Source organism: Epinephelus fuscoguttatus, linkage group LG18 (genome assembly GCF_011397635.1).
Source record: "Epinephelus fuscoguttatus linkage group LG18, E.fuscoguttatus.final_Chr_v1".
NCBI lineage: Eukaryota > Metazoa > Chordata > Actinopteri > Perciformes > Serranidae > Epinephelus > Epinephelus fuscoguttatus.
In genome coordinates, this window is record NC_064769.1 from 41,106,525 (window position 1) to 41,127,032 (window position 20,508).

The window sequence follows — 20,508 nt, forward strand, 5'->3', positions numbered from 1 at the left end:
CGGCACAATGAAAATAAGTCTAAGTGTGGAGGAGAGGGACCGTGTAAAGAGGCCTGACCTCAGCCACTCGCCTGCCTCTGTCAGTCATGTGACAAAATCAACTGATTTTTTGGATTCAGGTTTTTCTATTGTATAATAACAGACAGGCTCCGCCCACATCATCGATCAGCTTGACCTGCTGCTGATCGACCACTACACTGATCAACACACTGCTAATCAGTGAAACTCTATTTCAAAACAAACAGGAAGCGGATTTTCTTTGAACCTAACATGTCGTCACCAGCAGCGGATGATCAGCCCCTTGAAGACATGTGACCTTCCCTCAGATACAAGTGAGGGCCCCTCAAAGACATGTGACGGCCCCGTAGGGCCATTGACCCTCAGGCTGGGAACCTTTAACTAATATACTGAAAAACACCGGAATAAAAAAAGTTGTTTTGTGTCATTCAAAGCGCCATGGAGAGGATTCTGCGAAGTGAAGTGTTCCTGTGCTGTAAGGTCACTTCCTGTACCATCACAGGAAATGTTTGGACAAAGATCAGAAGATTATTTTTATACATTGTTTTCACACAGACAGCGATGATGCAGCTGATGATGTCATCATGTAACGTTTCATGTTTTATTCATAATTTTCAACATAAAAAAGAAAAAACACATCTGACTTTCAAAATAAAAGCCTCTGCAGGCTGACAGGAAATGACATCACATCACATCACATCACCGGCGGTACCGCCCCCTCTCCTTGTCCCTCTCTCTGTCTCTGTCTCTGTCTCGGGCTCGTTCCCGCTCTCTCTCGCGGCGGGGTCCGCCACGGTCACGTTCTCGCTGCCGCTCGCGCTCACGCCGGCTGCTCACCACTGCCTGGGTCCGCCGCAGGAAGTCGTCCACACGCATGTCGTAGTCGTGCTGAATGATGGGAAAAAGAACAGGAGAGATCAGAGGCTACAATAAAATAGAGTGACAGTAGAGACACAGAAGAGACAGAGACTCACCGGACTGGAGGTGAAGGCGCGGTGTTGTGGCGCACGTTGTTTGTCTCTAAAGCGAGGGGGCGGAGCTTCGTGCGGCGGTAGAGGGGGGTGGTGGTGATGGTAGGCCTGGTGTGGGGGAGGAGGGGGGTGGCTGTGGTGGTAGTAGGGGGGGTGGTGGGGAGGGGGCTGGTCCACACCGGGGTATGCCGCCTGATGACAGGAAGAGACAACATCACGTCAGTCTGTCGTCAACAACCTGATCGATCAATAAACAACTAACAATCAATTACTGTGTCTTACCAGGGTCTGCCAGGGAGCAGGAGGACCGACGCTGTGGTGATAGTCCCTCATGTAGTCATTGTAGGACTGAAACAGGAAACACAGTAGAGCACCTGAACACACCTGAACGTAGCTGAACACAACTGAACGCACCTGAACACACCTGAAGGCACCAGAACATACCTGAACACAACTAAAGGCACCTGAATGCAACTTTGAATGCAAAAAAAGCTCAGCAAAGGATGTGCTTCACAACCCTGAGGACCCTCCAGGACCTGTATGCCTTCAGGACCCTGAGGGAGGCAGGACAGATCGTCCCCTCCTACCCAGGACACAAACACTCCCCTCTGGCTCCCGCCAGATTTCTGACTACCTCACAGACCGCTGCCAGAGATATGGGTGAGAGTCCCCCCGTGTCTTCAGGCTCTGGCTCCTCCATGGTGGACTTGACGGCCAGGTTCAGGAGTTCATCAAAGTGCTCCTTCCACCTCCCAACGATGTCCCCGGTCCTGGTCAGCAGTTCTCCTTCTCTGCTAAACACCACCTGAGACAACTCGTGCTTTCCTTCCTGAGTAGTCTGACAGTCTGTCAGAACTTCCTTGACACCTGCTACTTCAGGAGAGCCCGGGGCCAACCTGGTGTTCTGGTACCAGGTACACTTATAAACCTCCCTCTCATCAGTACCCTTTCGAGGACACCCCCCAGAGAATCCATGAGCACAAACAACAGTCCGAGTCTTCCTCTCAGCGACCCTCTCGTTTCCCAGGGAGGACTCTGACACAGTGGCGCTCAACCGAGGGTTTGTGAATAGCCCACACCCACCTAACGTCGCCCACCCTCCAGATAAGGGTAGAGTTAGCACCTATCCAGGAGTTTGGTTCAGAAACCCACTCTGCATTGGGGTAAATCCAACCCAACCATGTCTAGTTGGTGCAGCTCCACCTTCCTTCTTCCCTCCTTTGTTAGAGAGATGGCGTTCCACATCCTTGCGGACAGTCTGTGATGTGTCAGGGTCAGCCCCCCCCCCCCCCGCCCAGTGCACACTGCACCCAACCCCAACGCCTAACTCTGTGGGTGGTGGGCCCATAGGGCGGTGGCTCCACGTTGTGTTTTACAGGCTGAGCCCAACAGGCCCCACAGCCCAAGGCCCGGTCATCAGACGCTTGCCACTGACCTCCCCGCCAGGTCTGGCTTCAGGGAGGGGCCCCGATCTCCCATTACCATTCTTCTTGAACTGCTCTTAGTCTGGCACCGCCGCTGAGACCACTTAGCCTCAGGAGACCCTACCAGGGGCCGTTAGCCCCGGACAACCCAGCGTCCAGGATCAGAGACACACAAACGCCTCTATCACATTACGGCAGCGATTCTAAGAGTAATATTTTCTCTGTTTTTTGTTTACGCACAAAATCAGTACAGCTACTTCCTTAGCCTGAAAACCTGCTTGGTTCATAAATCAGATCCTGATTTAGGTTCAACTGGAGATAGCATGCTAGCAGCTTCACATGAAGCTAAGCTAACAACTGTACGTAACATGCTAACAGCTTCAAATGAATATTTCTGTGACTCACCCCGTTGAGAAAAACGTCTCGCCTCACGTTGGAGAATCGTCTGAAAAAAACAACAACAAAATAAAGCTAAAATCAAACTGATAAAATTCTGAAAGCATTTTGTTCACTTACATTTTTAACTTTAAATATTTTGTCAAATTTAAATTTTGTGGTTAAAATTGTTCTAAAATACAAACTTCAGTTTTTCAGTTTCATGTTTGTTCTGCAGAGTTAAATATATTTATTTTAATTCACGAACACATTTCAAACGCTCATATACGCACATAAAAACAGACTTGTCAGTAAACACAGTGTTAAATCTTTGACATTTCCGATAAAAACAAGTTTCTTTTAAAAGCTGCTGAAGCTCCACCTACTTCCTGTGATCTGACTGAGGTGAGTAATGTGGTTTGCCTCACCTGTCCACTGGCTGGTTACGAAGGTCCTGGATGAACCCTGAAAGTAAAATAAATAGTTAAATGTAACATGTCAGACAGGTGAGGTGGCAGCTGAGCAGCTGGCGATCGCTTCAAACGTTCAGTTCCCGAAAATCTGAATAGTGAGAAAAATAGAAAAACTACAAATTCTCAAAAGTTTCAAACAAAGATCAGAAGCTACAAAATCAACACGAGAAAATATGAAACATGTCAGAACAATTCTTTAAAAAAAATAAAAAATAGAACTTACATTTAATTATTAAATCTGAGGAATTTTGCCTCAAATAAAAAACAAAACATTTTCTTGAATCAGTTCATAAATTATTTCAGTAAAACCAAATTAAAGATTTTAAAACAGACAAAGTGTTTCAGATTAACGACCTGCTCGCTGGTTGAAGTCAGGCGGACCGTCAGCTCGCGGTCGCTTCCTGCCGTGGAGGTCATACTCTTCAGGACGACGCCTACATGAACAAGTTCACAATTAAGACACACATGCAAACAATACACACTCACTCACTCACTCACTCACTCACTCACTTTCACTCTCACACACTCACTCACTTTCACTCTCACACAAAGGAAACTTCACTCAGGTCGAATTTTAAAAACAAAAGAAGAAATTAACCATGTACTATCTGAACAGATTTTAAATCTTCAGCGTCTCTGACGTCTCCTTAATGATGCTTGATGAAGGTCCTGAGTCGTCCAGGTGAGACACGTCTATAGGTGTTCACTACTTCCTGTTTCAGGTTAACATCAGATCCAATCATCTGCTGACATCTACAAATACACTTCACTGGAAAATCTCTTAACTGTACAAATACTACTTAAACCATCTACTGATCCTGTCACCTACTGCTCCTTCTGCCTACTGGTTTATCACCTGCTGGTCCCTTTGCCTAGTGGTTTGTCACCTACAGGTCCTTCTGCCCACTGATTTATCACCTACTGGTTGTTCTGCCAACTGGTTTGTCACCTACTGGTCCTTCTTCCTACTAGTTTGTCACCTACTGATCTTCGTGTCTCCTAGGGTTGTCAAAAGTATCGATACTCTGAAAAGTATCAATACTCAAACGCTGCATCCGGATACAATACTAATTTACAAAAGTATCGATACTAACAGTGCACGCCACCTCAGCGCCTGTCGGGTGTGCCCAACGGGTCTGACGGACACGCGCTGTGCAGGCAGCGTCTGGCAGGCACAGAGCCCTCGCTGCAACCCGGCTTGTTGTCGTCGCTGTGCATGCATGCACACATTTGTGTTGCTGTAATATGGCCAGCGCGGCTGCAGGAGGATCAGAGCAGCCAGTTTTGGTCAAAAATGATAAAGGAAAAAGCGCTCTTTGAAAATATTTAGTGAAGTGAACACAGCACGCTGCAGACGGCAGGTACAGCCCCTCCCCTCACTAGCAGCTGAGCAGCTGGTGTCGTCAGCATCAAACTAAAATATAACTTCTAACGTTAATGTGGGAGCTAAGCAGAAAACTTTATCAGTCGTGCCCGTCTGTAACATTAACAGACAGTGTTAGTTTAACAGGACAACACAATTATGTGTGTCTGAAAAGTTATGTTAACGTAAAGCCACAGATTGAAGCTGAAAAAACGTTTGGTTTCTCCCGTAACGCCTGGTTCTCTGATCACATAGTGAGGTAGAAACAGGAGCATCCTGAGCCTAAACTACCAACTCTGTTTGATCAGCAACGAAAATATGGTGCCAATTCACCAGAAGCACAGAAAATAAACAGGGCTGTAGATAAATACATTTGTATGGACAGATCTTGTTTCTTGTTGTTATTTATTTTGGGGGGATTTTTTGTTGTTATCATTGATGTTACTGTTCTGATCTTTATTTAAAAAATGACACGCCTCTTAATTTTTTGCTGCTGTATTGAAAATGGTATCGAGTATTGAATATTTTCCTGGGTATCGATATCGAGTTTGAAATTTTAGTATCGTGACAACCCTAGTGTCTACTGGTTAGTCACCCACAGGTCCTTGTGCCCACTTGTTTCGTCACCCACCTTTTCCCTCTGCCCACTGATTTGTCCCCGACTGGTCCTTCTGCCTACTGGTTTGTCACCTACTGGTCCTTCTGCCTACTGGTTTGTCACCTACTGGTCCTTCTGCCTACTGGTTTGTCATCTACTGGTCCTCGTGCCTACTGGTTTGTCACCTACTGGTTTATTGCCTACTGTTGTGTCACCTACTGGTGCTTCTGCCTACTAGTTTGTCCCCTACTGGTCCTTCTTTCTACTGGGTTGTAACCTATTGGTCCTTCCATATACTGGTTTTCACCTACTGGTGCTTCTGCACACTGGTTTTCACCTACTGGTGCTTCTGTCTCCTGGTTTGTCACCTACTGGTACTTCTGTCGACTGGTTTGCCACCTACTGATCATTCTGCCACCTGGTTTGCCACCTACTGATCATTCTGCCACCTGGTTTGTCACCTACTGGTCCTCCCATCTACTTGTTTGTCACATACTTTTCCTTCTTCCCACTAGTTTGTCATCTCCTGGCCCTCGTGCCTACTGGTTTGTCACCTAATGGTCCTCGTGCCTACTGGTTTGTCACCTACTGGTGGTTCTGCCTATTGGTTTGTCACCTAATGGTCCTCGTGCCTACTGGTTTGTCACCTACTGGTGGTTCTGCCTACTGGTTTGTCACCTAATGGTCCTTCTGCCCGCTGGTTTGTCACCTACTGATGGTTCTGCCTATTGGTTTGTCACCTACTGGTCCTTCTGCCCGCTGATTTCGTCACCTACCTGTGCCTCTGCCCAATGGTTTGTCCCCTACTGGTCCATCTTCCCACTGGTTTGTCCCCTACTGGTCCATCTTCCCACTGGTTTGTCCCCTACTGGTCCTTCTTCCTACTGGTTTGCCACCTACTGGTCCATGTGCCCACTGGTTTGTCATCTCCTGGTCCTCGTGCCTACTGGTTTGTCACCTACAGGTCCTTCTGCCTACTGATTTGTCACCTACGAATTTGTCCCCTACTGGTCCTTCTTCATACTGGTTTGTAACCTACTGGTCCTTTCGCATACTGGATTTCACCTACTGGTGCTTCTGTCTCCTGGTTTGACACCCACCTGTCCCTCTGCCCAATGGTTTGTGACCTACAGGTCCCTCTGCCTACTGGTTTGTGACCTACAGGTTCTTATGCCTACTGGTTTGTCATCCACTGGTCCTCGTGCCTACTGGTTCTCGTGCCTACTGGTTTGCCATCTACAGGTCCTTCTGCCTAGTGGTTTGTCACCTATTGTTCCTTATTCTTACTGTTTTGTCACCTACTGTTTTGTCGCCTACTAGTTTGTCACCTACTGGTCCTTCTTTCTACTGGTTTGTCACCTACTGTTTTGTCACCTACTGGTGCTTCTGCCCACTGTTTTGTCACCTACTGGTGCTTCTGACCACTAGTTTGTCACCTACTGGTGCTTCTGCCTACTGATTCGTCACCTACCAGTTTGTCCCCTACTGGTCCTTCTTCTTACTGGTTTGTCCCCTACTGGTTCTTCTTCCTACTGGTTTGTCACCTACTGGTTCTTCTTCCTACTGGTTTGCCACCTACCGGTCTTTCTGACAACTGGTTTGTCACCTACTGTTTGTTATATACTGGTCCTCGTGCCTACTGGTTTGTCACCCACCTGTCCCTCTGCCTACTGGTTTGTGACCTACAGGTTCTTATGCCTACTGGTTTGTCATCCACTGGTCCTCGTGCCTACTGGTTCTCGTGCCTACTGGTTTGCCATCTACAGGTCCTTCTGCCTAGTGGTTTGTCACCTACTGGTCCTTCTTCCTACTGGTTTGTCACCTACTGTTTTGTCGCCTACTAGTTTGTCACCTACTGGTCCTTCTTTCTACTAGTTTGTCACCTACTGGTCCTTCTTTCTACTGGTTTGTCACCTACTGTTTGTTATATACTGGTTCTCGTGCCTACTGGTTTGTCACCCACCTGTCCCTCTGCCTACTGGTTTGAGACCTACTGGTACTTCTGTCGACTGGTTTGCCACCTACTGATCATTCTGCCACCTGGTTTGTCACCTACTGGTCCTCCCACCTACTTGTTTGTCACATACTTTTCCTTCTGCCTACTGGTTTGTCTCTGAGGTCGTAGGTGTGTCAGACGCCGACCTGATGTTGGTGTACCTGTATGTGGTTAACGACTCAACTGGTGATAAACAACAATAAACATTTTGTTCACACACACAGTAAAACAACAAACAAAGAAGAAGAAGCCTCTTAAAGGAACAACATACCGCTTGTGTAGTAAAAGTGGGAGGGGCTGTTTGTGTCAACAACATTATAAAGACAGTTTGTCTCCTCAGTCCATCTTAAAGCCTTTTTATAAACCCTCTTATTTTGCAAGGGTGGAGGGGGTGATGATGATGATGATGATGGTGCAGTCCTGTCAATCAATAAACCAAGCCCCGCCCTGCCTCAGACCAGCCCCGCCCCTTTCAGACCAGCAACAGTCCTTAAAACAGACAAGACGTTTTCTCGTCTCTCTGTCGCTCCGTCCATTTTTCTTTCATAAAGACGACACACACACACACACACACTCACACACATCACTGAGCCTCAGTCCGGATTCAGTGTGTGTGTGCGTACGGGGGTGGGGGGGGGTGGGGGGGTGGGGTTGGGGGACGTTATAACTGTCCTTTCATGGAGGGAGAGGGGGGAGGGGGTGGGCGTTGTCATGTTTTCAGTCCAACGCCATTTTTAGGGATTTATTTTTTAATTAAGTCCATCTCTGTGATTTTACCTCATATGACCAAGCCAGAGGCCTCGCCCCCTGCTTGATCAAACATCATCACCTTCTTTTGAGAAAAAAAAAGACAGTCCGGCGGCGCTCACAGTCCCTCCCTCTCTGTTTTACTGTACCCTGGTTAGCCCCGCCCCCACCCACCCCCTCCTCCGTCAGTCCAGCCAGTGACGCTCGTCCTTTCTGCTTTTATTCTGAAAGGGTCGGCCACAGTCCAGCTAACGTTTGATTTTACAAAACTCCTGAAAAGGAAAAACTTCAGAGAAATTTTACAACAGAATTTAGAAAAACTAAATTTCTTAAAACTAAAAAAATAATTATTTTAATTTTCACACACCTGAAACTGAGCTGAGCTCCTGACGTAAGGATTACATTATCTAACTTTTAGACTTCGTAAACTGATTCATTGCCCCACCAGAGATCTATACTTCCTGCCTATTGTTTTGTTTTTTTTTTTTTGTTACTATGACCCCAGACACAGCATGAGGTGTTGCTCCGGTGAAAAACTCCAGACTGGAAAATCAACAACAACCACCAGAGAACCAGCAATGCTAGCCACGGGATAGCTAGCCGCTGGCTAAAGGCAGCGGCTGTCTCCATCGTCCGGCAGCAGGTGGCGCCGTGGTCGCAGCAGAAGAAGAAGAACAGGAAGCGGGAGGAGGAGCTTGGTGATTGGCTAACCTTCCCGGTTCCCGCTGCGGTGGTCGGCCCCGAGGCCGTGGCTCCGACGGAGTCCGGCGCTTGTGACGAACGCGTCGAGCCACCTGGTGTACGTCCACGTTCTCGTCCAATGGAAAGAGGGCACAGAGCTGGGCGCCGATGTCCGGTTGGATCTCCTGAAAAACGCATCACCTGTTTCACTGAAACAGTTTCAGGTAAAATCAGAAACAACTGAGGAGGAATGAAATCGTGGCTCACCTGTCCATCACGTCCGATCTTCACTGGCTTGTGTTCGTTCCAGGGGTTTGACAGGTGAGCCGTCTTCGTGAAGGGTAGATCCCTCCTGTAAACAACAACACCTGTGTGAGGGAAACAGGAAAGACTACACCTGGTCCCAGACCAGAGACCGGTCAAAAATCCTGAGCAACACAGGAACCAGCACCCCCTCCTGGACTGAACCGACCTGCACCCATCAGGCTGTGACAGTCCCCACTGACACAGAGGGGCGAGGGGTCAGGTGCGTAACCATCAGGATGGTACCTTGATGAGCAAACTCCAGCATCAACTACAATCTCCACCCCACAGCTGTTTGGCTCCACCCACCACTCAAGTGTCTGTGAAAACATGAACTCCTCCCACACAGAAGATATGACCAATCAGATCAGTGTCTGACCAAATATCTCCACTTCTGTTCCCGAAATATGACCTGAACACATGATGATGTCACAGTAATGCTGACCTTTGACCTTCATTGTTTTACCTCCAGCAGATCAGAGCTTTAACAACAGGTGGGAGGAGCCTCATCACAATCACTGCACATGCCTTTGCAGTCAGTTGGTAACTGTTCGCCATGTTCACCATGTTCCCTGGAGATATTCTGTCTAAGACCATCACACAGGTCTGAACCGCTGCTGCCTCACCATCATGTCATCAGACCTCAGAGCTCCAGCGTCATATCACACAACCTGCTGTGGTCTGTGACATCAGTGTCATCTGTCCTCACTTCCTGTGGACCAACTACATCCACCTCTCTGGTTCTGTCATTCCTGAGCCATGGGTGTGGTCAATGGATAAAGCCCTGACATATCCCATCATGCCCTGGGGCAGACCAGAAGTTATAAAACCCATCAAGCCCTGGGGCAGGCCAGAGGTTATAAAACCCATCAAGCCCTGGGGCAGACCAGAGGTTATTAAACCCATCATGCCCTGGGGCAGACCAGAGGTTATAAAACCCATCATGCCCTGGGGCAGACCAGAGGTTATAAAACCCATCAAGCCCTGGGGCAGACCAGAGGTTATTAAACCCATCATGCCCTGGGGCAGACCAGAGGTTATAAAACCCATCAAGCCCTGGGGCAGACCAGAGGTTATTAAACCCATCATGCCCTGGGGCAGACCAGAGATTATAAAACCCATCATGCCCTGGGGCAGACCAGAGATTATAAAACCCATCAAGCCCTGGGGCAGACCAGAGGTTATTAAACCCATCATGCCCTGGGGCAGGCCAGAGGTTATTAAACCCATCATGCCCTGGGGCAGACCAGAGACCACATTCACAAACATCCTCAGAACACTCTCATAGAGCTCTTTTAGAAAGATTTAGGAAAGTTCTCAGAGCAACTCAGAACAAGGAAGGGACAGAAACTTTTATCTTAGTGAGGAGGTGTGGTCGACCCTGTTGTTAGGTGTGATGCTTTCTTTTAACAGATGTGATTGGTTGTCACAGACACGCCCTTTTGTGAGCCTGCAAGGTGTGGACATGAAATGAACTGCATCACAATATGAGTTTGACAGTATCATTGTTGGTGTGATCACTGCAGATGGAAGGTTGAGACAGACAAAAGTCATCACTGCTGCACTGTTGGGTTTTTACAGTTTTCCAAATATCTTAGTATTATGATCATTTTATATCTGCCGTTATAGCGTTATTTTGTTAGGTGGGAAAGGTGTGCATACCCCAAATGAGATCCACGACAAACATTCTCCCTGCACAATCTCATCTGTAGCGTTTCATTTACTCACTGTCAATTTGTGTTTAGAGACCGTTTCTCCAACCTCTTTGTGTTTCCGCCATTTCCTCCTCTGATTAAGAAACTCTTAAAGTCCTCCTCCTCCCAACAGTTTGTCACCTTAGGAGCTCTCTTAAGGTCTAAGATGCCTTGTGAATAACTTTTATGTTTATAAAGACCTAGTCTTAACTTTAAAGGGAAATTCTAAGAAAACGTCACAATTCGTGACAATTTCGTCAGTAGGAGCAACTCTTAGCATGAGGAAGCTTTGTGAATACAGCCCCAGAGATTATATATCCCATCATGCTCAGCAGCACCTGTGGACCCTTCGCCCTGCAGGACAGAGACGCTGGGACCAAACTGTAGTCTCACCTGTATGATGTCACATATTTACCTGCAGAGCCAGTCGATCTTGAAGACTCCGCCCAACATCTTGGCATTCATGCCGGCAGGAAGAACCCAGTGGATCGGTGAGCCGCCGTGATGAGACTCTGACGCCAAACGAGCAAAACCTGGAGGTCAGGCAGACAAGACAGAGAAGATGGATGAATGACGACCTTTGACCTCTACGTCAGAAACAGCGGTAGAACACAGGTAAGACTGGTGGACACCTTGGAATTTGCCGCTCTCTCTCACGGAGAAGACCAGGATGACGCTCCGCGCCGAGCGGAAAGCTGCGTTCAGCTTCTTCTCGTTCACTGGCAGCGTCGACCACACGCCCTGAGCACAAACAGGACGGCGTCAGACCGGAACAACAACAGTAAACATGTATACATGTAAACAGTCTGGTACCTTAGCCTTAGCCAGCGACACGTTCTCGTGGTTGTTACTCTTTATGAGGAAGAAGCGAGCATCTCGCAGGATGTAACGCAGTTTACTGGTTGGATCTGGAAAAACACAGGAAGTTGTAATCTGACGACTTAAGAGGACAAGTGATGAACATACAACGAGGGCAGTTCTTACTCTCCATCCCTTTACGAACGGCTCGGACCGACGACGACAGCTTCTCCTGCTTCTTCTCTGAACCTTTCAAAGTAACAGCACAGTTACAGAAACAGGACAGTTAAAGGGACAGTTCACGTTTGTGTGTGTGAGGTATTTATCCACAGTCTGACGATGACGACGAAGAACTGAAACCTGAACGAAGCAGAGACTGATCCAGTCGTCTGTCTCAGTCCTGCAGGCGAAGAGTTCATGTCTATGATCTGTCTTCATGACGTGACCATAGAAACACGACATCTGACAAAACTCAAGCTTGCGGCGCTGCGTCACTCGCAGTTATTTAGGATGCCTCTCCTGTCGGCTTCTGATTCCAACATTTTAGTGCTCGTCACTAGGGATGCACCGAATATTCGGTAACCGAATATATTTGGCTGAATATTGCAAAAAAACACACATTCGGTATTCGGTGGAATAAGTTAAAAGCAAGGCCGAATAACAGCGGCGTGTTTTGATAACACAATCAAACAGCGTGCCGTGACGGGCGGATTAAAATGTCAGCAGTGTGGCAATCCGTCCATCATGGCACTCGCATTTGCGACTAAAAATAGTTTTGAGCGAGCAAAATAGGCTTAAATCATTCAGTATGCTGTGCGAGCAGCCTACAGATTTCAACCAGCAGCAGAAACGAAAGGCGAATCCCATCGGTTGTGGGTTGAACGGGGGTCACAGACACAGACAGTAATGTTAATGTATTCCTGTCAAATACGGCGGCCATCGGCTTACCGGGCGATGGAGAAGCCTGGCTCCAATAATATCCTCTTCTTGGCGTCACGACTGCCCAGAAGTACCTGAACAGCCGAGCCAGCCGAACACAGGTATGTGACGTGTCAGAGGACAAACGAGTCGTTCACGGCCCACAAACCTCACCGCACTTTAGGGACTGTTCTTTACTTATGAAGGGACTGTTCTTTACTTGTCAGGGGAGGAGGATGGCTGGTTGATTTTTATTTCATTTATTTATTTTATTTCAATCCCCCCTATGTTAATCACTTATTGATGCTGTTTTTGAAGTATGAATAAGTCAATAAGTAATTTATTCCATTGAAATATCATTGATGTATTATAGAAAAGTGATTTATCTTTTTATAAATGACAAAAGGCACATCTGCCTCATTTTCGTTGTGGTATCGTGATACTACTTAGAACCATGATATTTTCATTGGTATCGTACAGTGGGTCCCAGTTTTGGTACTGTGACAACACTAATCTGGAGGGTTCATCTGCAAAAACTAATGAACAACTAAACAACAATATTCGGTATTTGGTACTCGGTATTCGGCCAAGCGTTTAATATTATTCGGCTTCGGCCACAAATTTTCATTTCGGTGCATCCCTACTTGTCACCCCAAACACACGAACTGCCCCGTCTACCTGCACTGACACATCATCTCCTTCCTGTTGGCTAGGCTCACAGCTGGTCAGACACCGGCAGCTCCGTTTAAACAGAACATTATGTTCATCATGTTTTCATTTATAGACATGTTGGATTTGACGAGTCAGAACGACAAACGCCGGTCTAAAGTCTTACACTGGGCCGCACCGCCAAACAGGAAACAGAGACAACTCTAGTTTGTTTTCCTTTTTTGAAGGTCACCAGCACGTACCATCTTAAAAATCTTTAGAGAGGTGGAGTTTGATGTCAGGTGGGTGGCACCACCGCACTTTGTGACCTGAGCCGCCATGCAGCGTCACTTGCAGCATAGAAGGGTTGTCGCGGGACAAAGTGTGTGACTCGTTAAGAAATCCAGAAGTTCAACAGTTCAACATTTAAATAATGGCGGTATGGAACAAGGTGTAAGAAGAGAATTCTCCACCCACATGTCAGGATGTATTTAATGACCTCACAGACTGCCATCATCTACAACACTGCCCGAATCTATTTTTGTAGGCGTAGGGAGAATTAACTAGCCTCTAGACTGATGTTGACTTTTTTCATGTCAATGCCACTGCCCCCCTGTGACAATACTCCCAACAGCCCCTGTAAACGGAGGGTGGGTGGTCCCACACCTGCTGCAGGTGGATAAATACCTCACTTTAAACCTCTGACCATCCAGGAAGAACGGACAGCGTTTTTCACTGTTGTTATGGCTACCTGAGGCCTCAGAGGCGGAGCCTGAGTGCACCGACTCGCCGTCGTCAGAGAAACTGACAGAGGAGGCGGAGCGTGAGTCGCCGGCCTCGCTGCGCGTGTCGTAGTCGTTGCCCTCGCCACCGCCGCGACGCTCGTACTCCTCTTCCTCTTCCTCCTCCTCCTTCTCTCCATCCTCCTCCTCCTCCTCTTCCTCCTCCTCTTCTTCCATGCCCTCCTCTTCTTCTTCATCCTCGTCTTCTTCCTGATCCTCCTCTTCCTCTTCCTCTACATGGGAGGCGGCAGGGGAGGAGCTTCCTGACCCCTGCTCCGAGCCATACTCTGCTGCTGCCTCCTCTTCTGATTGGTTGTCATCCTCATGGGGGGAGGGGCTTGCCCGTCGCAGTTTCTGAGAACAGACAGGAAATTCAATTGAATGTCTGTCAAACTGAAACGTGATTGGCTGTTGAAAAGATGGGACAGTGTCAGTACCTGGCTCAGACTTTCCAGTCCTCTCTGCGTGTCCCTGCGGCGGACGTCCTCTCCTCCACGGCTCCTGGTCGTTTCTCGGGTCCCTCGCCGCCCCTTTCGCTCCTCATAGTATTCGTGACGGTAGCTGGTGGTGGTGTGACGGCCGCGGGGGCTGGACACCACCTTCTTAGAGGAGGAGGACAGAGGGGGGCCTGGGGTTCTCTTATTGGTAGAGGAAGACCTTGAGGGGGCGTGGCCTGTGGAGGGGCGGAGCCTCTTCAGATCCTGGCTGTCTGAGCGCTCACTCTTCCTCTTTGTTCCTGACAGACAGAGCAGAGGGTGAAGATGTGACATGCCACTACTGCTTCTGTTGTTATGGACTGATCAGAGTTTATTCAGGACGATCAGTAACAGTATCAATATCAGTATCAGTATCAATATCAGTATCAATACCAATATCAATATCAGTATCAATACCAATATCAATATCAGTATCAATATCAATATTAATATCAGTATCAATATCAATATCAGTATCAGTATCAATATCAGTATCAGTATCAACATTAATATCAGTATCAATATCAGCAGTACTCTCAGGTACCTTTCTTGTCGCTGACGGCTCGTTCAGTCTCAGGATTGTACAGTTCGTCGTCTTGATCCGGAGCTTCAGTCAGAATATCTTCCAGAACGTTTAACTCTCCATCTGAAACCACAACACAGTCTATAAACCAGTAACAGTAACAGAAACCAGTAACAGTCACAGTAACCAGTAACTAGTAACAGCAAGCAGTAACAGTAACCAGTAACTAGTAACAGCAAGCAGTAACAGCAACCAGTAACAATCACAGTAACCAGCAACTAGTAACAGCAATCAGTTACAGTAACCAGTAGCAGTTACCAGTTACAGTAACAGCAACTAGTAATAGCAACCAGTAGCCGTAACCAGTAACAGCAACTAGTAACACGAACAGCAACCAGTAACAGTAACCAGTCACAGTAACCAGTAACAGTCACAGCAACCAGTAACAGTAACCACTAACAGTCACAGTATCCAGTAACAGTAACCAGTAACAGTCACAGCAACCAGTTACAGTAACAGCAACCAGTAACAGCAACCGGTAACAGTGGGCGGCAGTAGCTCAGTCAGTAGGGACCTGGGTTGGGAACCGGAGGTCGCCTTTTTGAGTCCCTGTCCAGACCAAATATGGAGTATAGACTGGTGGCTGGAGAGGTGCCAGTTCACTTCCTGGGCACTTCCGAGGTGCCCTTGAGCAAGGCGCAATTAAATTACCAGTAACCAGTTAAAGCAACCAGTTACAGCAACCAGTTCCAGTAACAGCAACCAGACTGCAGTCTCTGACCAACAAGATGGAGGAGCTCACGGACTGATTGATTTGATAGAGTCGATCAGTCTCATCAGCAGATTGATGAATGGGTTGTGTGTGTGTGTGTGTGTGTGTGTGTGTGTGTGGGGTAGCCGCAGTGGAGAATGAACGTCATAATGAATGACAGAGAAGCGCGTGAGCTTTCTCTGCTCGTTATCTAACATGTTAACACGTCACCACCCACTAATTAACATGCTTATAGATAACGTATCGACACACCACTGATTATTGATCCACAGCTCAACAGAACAAAGACAGCACACATGCTAACGCTAACAGATGCTAACAAAGCGGCCTGCTCGCGCCTCACCTTTGTCCTCGCGCCGGTCGGCCGCCATCACAGCCGCTATGACGTGCTCCCGCCTCGCGCTCAGGTGACGCTACAGATCAAACCCTTTTCAGTTCGGTTCAAACAAAAAACAACAACAATAATGAGAAAACAGACTGAGGCAGCTCGCGGAGGGAAAATGGCCGACCGAGTCTGTTGTTGTAACGTCTTCTTCTGCTGCTGCTGCTGCTGCAGGAGGAGGAGGAGGAGGAGCGCCCCGGTCAACTACCGCCACCTACCGGAGCGGAGGTTTACCTATTTTGAATAATGTATAGTTAAGCGAAGTATGTCCAAACCTGACTCTTGGTATTATTGATTATTATTCTCTTCTGTTCCTTCCTGCATATCTCATCTCTCCTACTTTCGTTTGTATCCTATAAAACCTCTGCCCCGTCTTCTCTTCCTCCCATTGTTTTTGCCACCTACTCTTCAATCTTTGTTTAATTATGCTCTTTATTTCTGGTTTGCTAACACGAACTGCCAAATCAATATATTTATTTTTTGTTGCCTCCTTTGCAGCCTTATCAGCCATCTCATTCCCTTTAACTCCAATGTGTGCTGGTACCCATAAAAACACCACTGTAATCCCCATCATTTGAATTCTGTATAATGTTTGTTGTACCTCTATCAAGATATCTGATCTGTTGTGTGAATGACTGTGCTATAAACTGACTAATGCTGAACTTGAATCTGAACAAATAACTGCTCTCAACAGTCTTATATCTTCAATCCACTGTACTGCTAACAATATCACAGTCATTTCCCCTGTATAAATGGACACTTGCTCACTGATCCTTTTTCCGACTGTGATATGAAACTCTGGGACAATAAAAGCTACTCCTGACTGAACTGAATCCTTTGATGCATCTGTATATATCTGGATGTAAGTGTTATAGTATCCAATGTATGCCTGTATGGTATATGAGTTATAAACAAACTCTCTATCCTTGTTCTTTTTTAATGATGTAAAATCTACTGTGGCATTTGAAAGTATCCAAGGTGGTATAATTGGCAAAGGTACTGTAGGACTAATGTTTAAATGTGCTATTTCAATTTCTTTTGCTTACTGTGTCATTGTCCACCCAAAGCTTTTACTGTCCCTTTTCTCCTTTTCCCAACAAGGTTTTAAAGTGAGTTGTGTTGGATGATCTTTACTGTGACCCTGTAAATTAACCCAGTAATTCAATGATAGCTGTAACCTCCTCAAATCTAATGGCATTTCTCCCATTCCCACCTGTAATGCTGCTGTTGGAGTTGTTTTAAATGCACCTGAACATAACCTTAATGCTTGACATTGAATAATGTCCAACTTTTTAAGAGATGTGCTTGCTGCCAATCCATACACCACACATCCATAATCCAACACTTATCTGATCAACCCATAGTATATGGCCTTTAGAGCAGTTCTGTCTGCCCCCCATTCACTTCCCACCAAACACTTCATCACATATAATACTTTCTTACATTTATCCACCACCTTTTGAATATGTTCAGCCCATGTGGCTCTTTCATCAAACCATATCCCTAAAAACTTAAATTGTTTCACTCTCTCCAACTCTTGCTTATACAATTTTAGTTTTGCTGTACTACCAGTCCTTTCCTTGTAAAAAATACTGGGTCTCATTCATGAAATGTGAGCAGAAGGAATTTGTGCGTAAATTGTTCACAGACTGAAATTTACGTCCATGTCCGCATTCATCAATATTTTAGTAGCTCCGATCTTTTTGTAGCTACTAACAAAATCTACTTCTGCTCCTGACCACTCGTAGTGCTTGTGTAAATGTAGTAAAGTACATAAATATTCCTTGTCACTATTGGAAATTATAATTTTAATTCGTATTGCGCTCTGTTATGTACACAATACACAGATGCCTTTGAAACACGTAATCTAAACATGACAAAATATTAAAAATGTAACACATTTAGTTAGTTGGCAATTAGCAGGTTTAAGATCCAGGTTAGGTTCATGATTGTGAATTATCTATGTAGATCGACTCAGTAGATTACACGTTCTTTCTACATGTTGAATGATGATAATAAAAATATCCGTAAGGACAGCTGGATCACAGCCTCTTCATCCTCTGTGCCTGGGTTCAGCAGGAGCAGCAGGTGGTGGAGCCACGAAGGAGCACGCGCCAGCTGAAGGAATTATTTGAGACAACACGTTTTTTTTTTTGTTTTGTTTTGTGTGGCTTTTTGATTATTTGAATGAATAAATTTGATTTGAAAAATGTTTAATTTACGTTGTATTAAACAGAGCTTTAGGCTATTAAGATTCAAATAATTTGAAGACGATGCATACAAACTGCTGTAGGCTATATGTATCATTTGTTAAAATAAATGTTAAATAGCTCTACATTCCGACAGCCATCACTGATTTAGAGTTTATCCATTACGCACAAAACATCTCTGGTTTCCCGTTCCCACTTCATTCAAAACCCCACAAATGAATCTTCTGTTTGTTTGGTGACCACTACGCTATCAGTGGTGATTTTCAGAATGTATTATGATACAACACCTTACAGTCTGGGTTTGATGTTGACTCCAGTGGAGGCTTGTCGCTGGCTCCATCAGGAATCATTCCTGACAGAGAGGTCTCCCCAATTATGCCAGCGATGCGCTCGTCTGCAGCAGATAGTTGTGACTGTGAGCCTCCTCCTCCTCCTCCTCCTGTGACCACTGTATTTCTTGTGTGTGTGCTTATGCGTTTCTTTGCCAGTCTTTTCCAATTTCATATCAAACCATTTACGCTTCACCTCTGACATGGTTCTTTGTGCCACGGAGACAACATTAACAGCATCTGTTACCTCCCTCCAGGCCTTCGCTTTGCCTGTCCCTGTCACACCACGACTAACTGAAGAAAATAAAATGTTTTTTCTTAAGTCCACTTCACCCAAAATTATTTCGATCTCCGCTTCGGAAAAATTCTTTTTTCTTTCTCTTTCTTTCTTTGTTTGCGCCATGACTGACAGGTCAACAGGATGCACCTACACCTCCTTATATGGTGGTCATTGGCTATTCATGGGCAGGGATTTATGCTAATTGCTGATTACCGGGAGCGCGCTGTCACTTTACAATGGATTGACATTCATGATCATACACACGTGTTTACGATCAAATCTGAGTTTCCCGCCGCGTTCCTGAATCCAGAGTAGGTTTTTAGTAGCGTAGGCTTTTTTGTGCAAATCTACACACAGATTTACTCACTTTTCATGAATGAGACCCAATGTCTTTGTCTTATCAACTGAAAATTTAAATCCCCATTTATATGACCATTTTTCTATCTTTGTGATAGCACCCTGCATTTTTCTTACAATAAACTCCAGATTTCTTCCCCTCTTCCAAATTGCCCCGTCATGCAAAAATTGAATCCCCCATCTCATTCTCTAATCCCATAAACAAATCATTTGTCATTATGGAGAACAATAAGGGACTTACTATGCTCCCTTGAGGTGTTCCATTTTCAATAACTATTTTTCCTGGGTCCATTCATTCATCTTCTAACGGCTTCATCCTCTTGAGGGTTGTGGGGGGGTGGAGCCTATCCCAGCTGACACTGGGTGAGAGGCAGGGTTCACCCTGGACAGGTCACCAGACTATCACAGGGCTGACACATAGAGACAAACAACCATTCACACTCACATTCACACCTACGGACAATTTAGAGTCACCAATTAACCTGCATGTCTTTGGACTGTGGGAGGAAGCTGGAGCACCTGGAGAGAACCCACGCTGACACAGGGAGAACATGTCAGAGCACCTGGAGGAAACCCACGCTGACACAGGGAGAACATGTCAGAGCACCTGGAGGAAACCCACGCTGACACAGGGAGAACATGTCAGAGCCCCTGGAGGAAACCCACGCTGACACAGGGAGAACATGTCAGAGCACCTGGAGGAAACCCACGCTGACACAGGGAGAACATGTCAGAGCACCTGGAGGAAACCCACGCTGACACCGGGAGAACATGTCAGAGCACCTGGAGGAAACCCACGCTGACACAGGGAGAACATGTCAGAGCACCGGGAGGAAACCCACGCTGACACAGGGAGAACATGTCAGAGCACCTGGAGGAAACCCACGCTGACACAGGGAGAACATGTCAGAGCACCTGGAGGAAACCCACGCTGACACAGGGAGAACATGTGGGAGCACCTGGAGGAAACCCACGCTGACACGGGGAGAACATGTCGGAGCACCGGGAGGAAACCCACGCTGACACAGGGGGAACATGTCAGAGCACCTGGAGGAAACCCACGCTGACACAGGGAGAACATGTGGGAGCACCTGGAGGAAACCCACGCTGACACAGGGAGAACATGTCAGAGCACCTGGAGGAAACCCACACTGACACAGGGAGAACATGTCAGAGCACCTGGAGGAAACCCACACTGACACGGGGAGAACATGTGGGAGCACTGGGAGGAAACCCACGCTGACACAGGGAGAACATGTCAGAGCACCGGGAGGAAACCCACGCTGACACGGGGGGAACATGTCAGAGCACCTGGAGGAAACCCACGCTGACACAGGGAGAACATGTGGGAGCACCTGGAGGAAACCCACGCTGACACAGGGAGAACATG

At 46.7% G+C, this 20,508-nt stretch overlaps 1 protein-coding gene across 1 annotated transcript; it reads right to left on the minus strand.

Annotated features, from left to right (window-relative positions):
- Positions 1-589: 589 nt before the first annotated feature.
- On the minus strand, positions 590-16,111 carry ythdc1 (YTH domain containing 1). The gene is made up of 16 exons (XM_049604830.1): positions 15,904-16,111; positions 14,810-14,911; positions 14,227-14,525; positions 13,759-14,143; positions 11,628-11,690; positions 11,457-11,551; positions 11,276-11,384; positions 11,059-11,176; positions 8,914-8,998; positions 8,677-8,831; positions 3,616-3,695; positions 3,217-3,253; positions 2,819-2,858; positions 1,272-1,337; positions 993-1,181; positions 590-906 (listed from the first exon to the last, which is right to left on the minus strand). Exons 1-16 carry the CDS (start codon positions 15,929-15,931, stop codon positions 718-720), a joined length of 2,040 nt encoding a protein of 679 aa, XP_049460787.1. The 5' UTR covers positions 15,932-16,111; the 3' UTR covers positions 590-717.
- Between the last annotated feature and the right edge of the window lie 4,397 nt (positions 16,112-20,508).

What these genes read in the sequence shown, in the direction of transcription:
- ythdc1 (XM_049604830.1), bottom strand. Translation starts at nt 15,931, where the DNA reads ATGGCGGCCGACCGGCGCGAGGACAAAG. An exon ending in AAGATCGACTGGCTCTGCAG is followed by an intron (nt 8,999 to 11,058) that starts GTAAATATGTGA and finishes TGTTGTTTACAG; the next exon opens with GAGGGATCTACCCTTCACGA. An exon ending in AGATCGGACGTGATGGACAG is followed by an intron (nt 8,832 to 8,913) that starts GTGAGCCACGAT and finishes TGCGTTTTTCAG; the next exon opens with GAGATCCAACCGGACATCGG.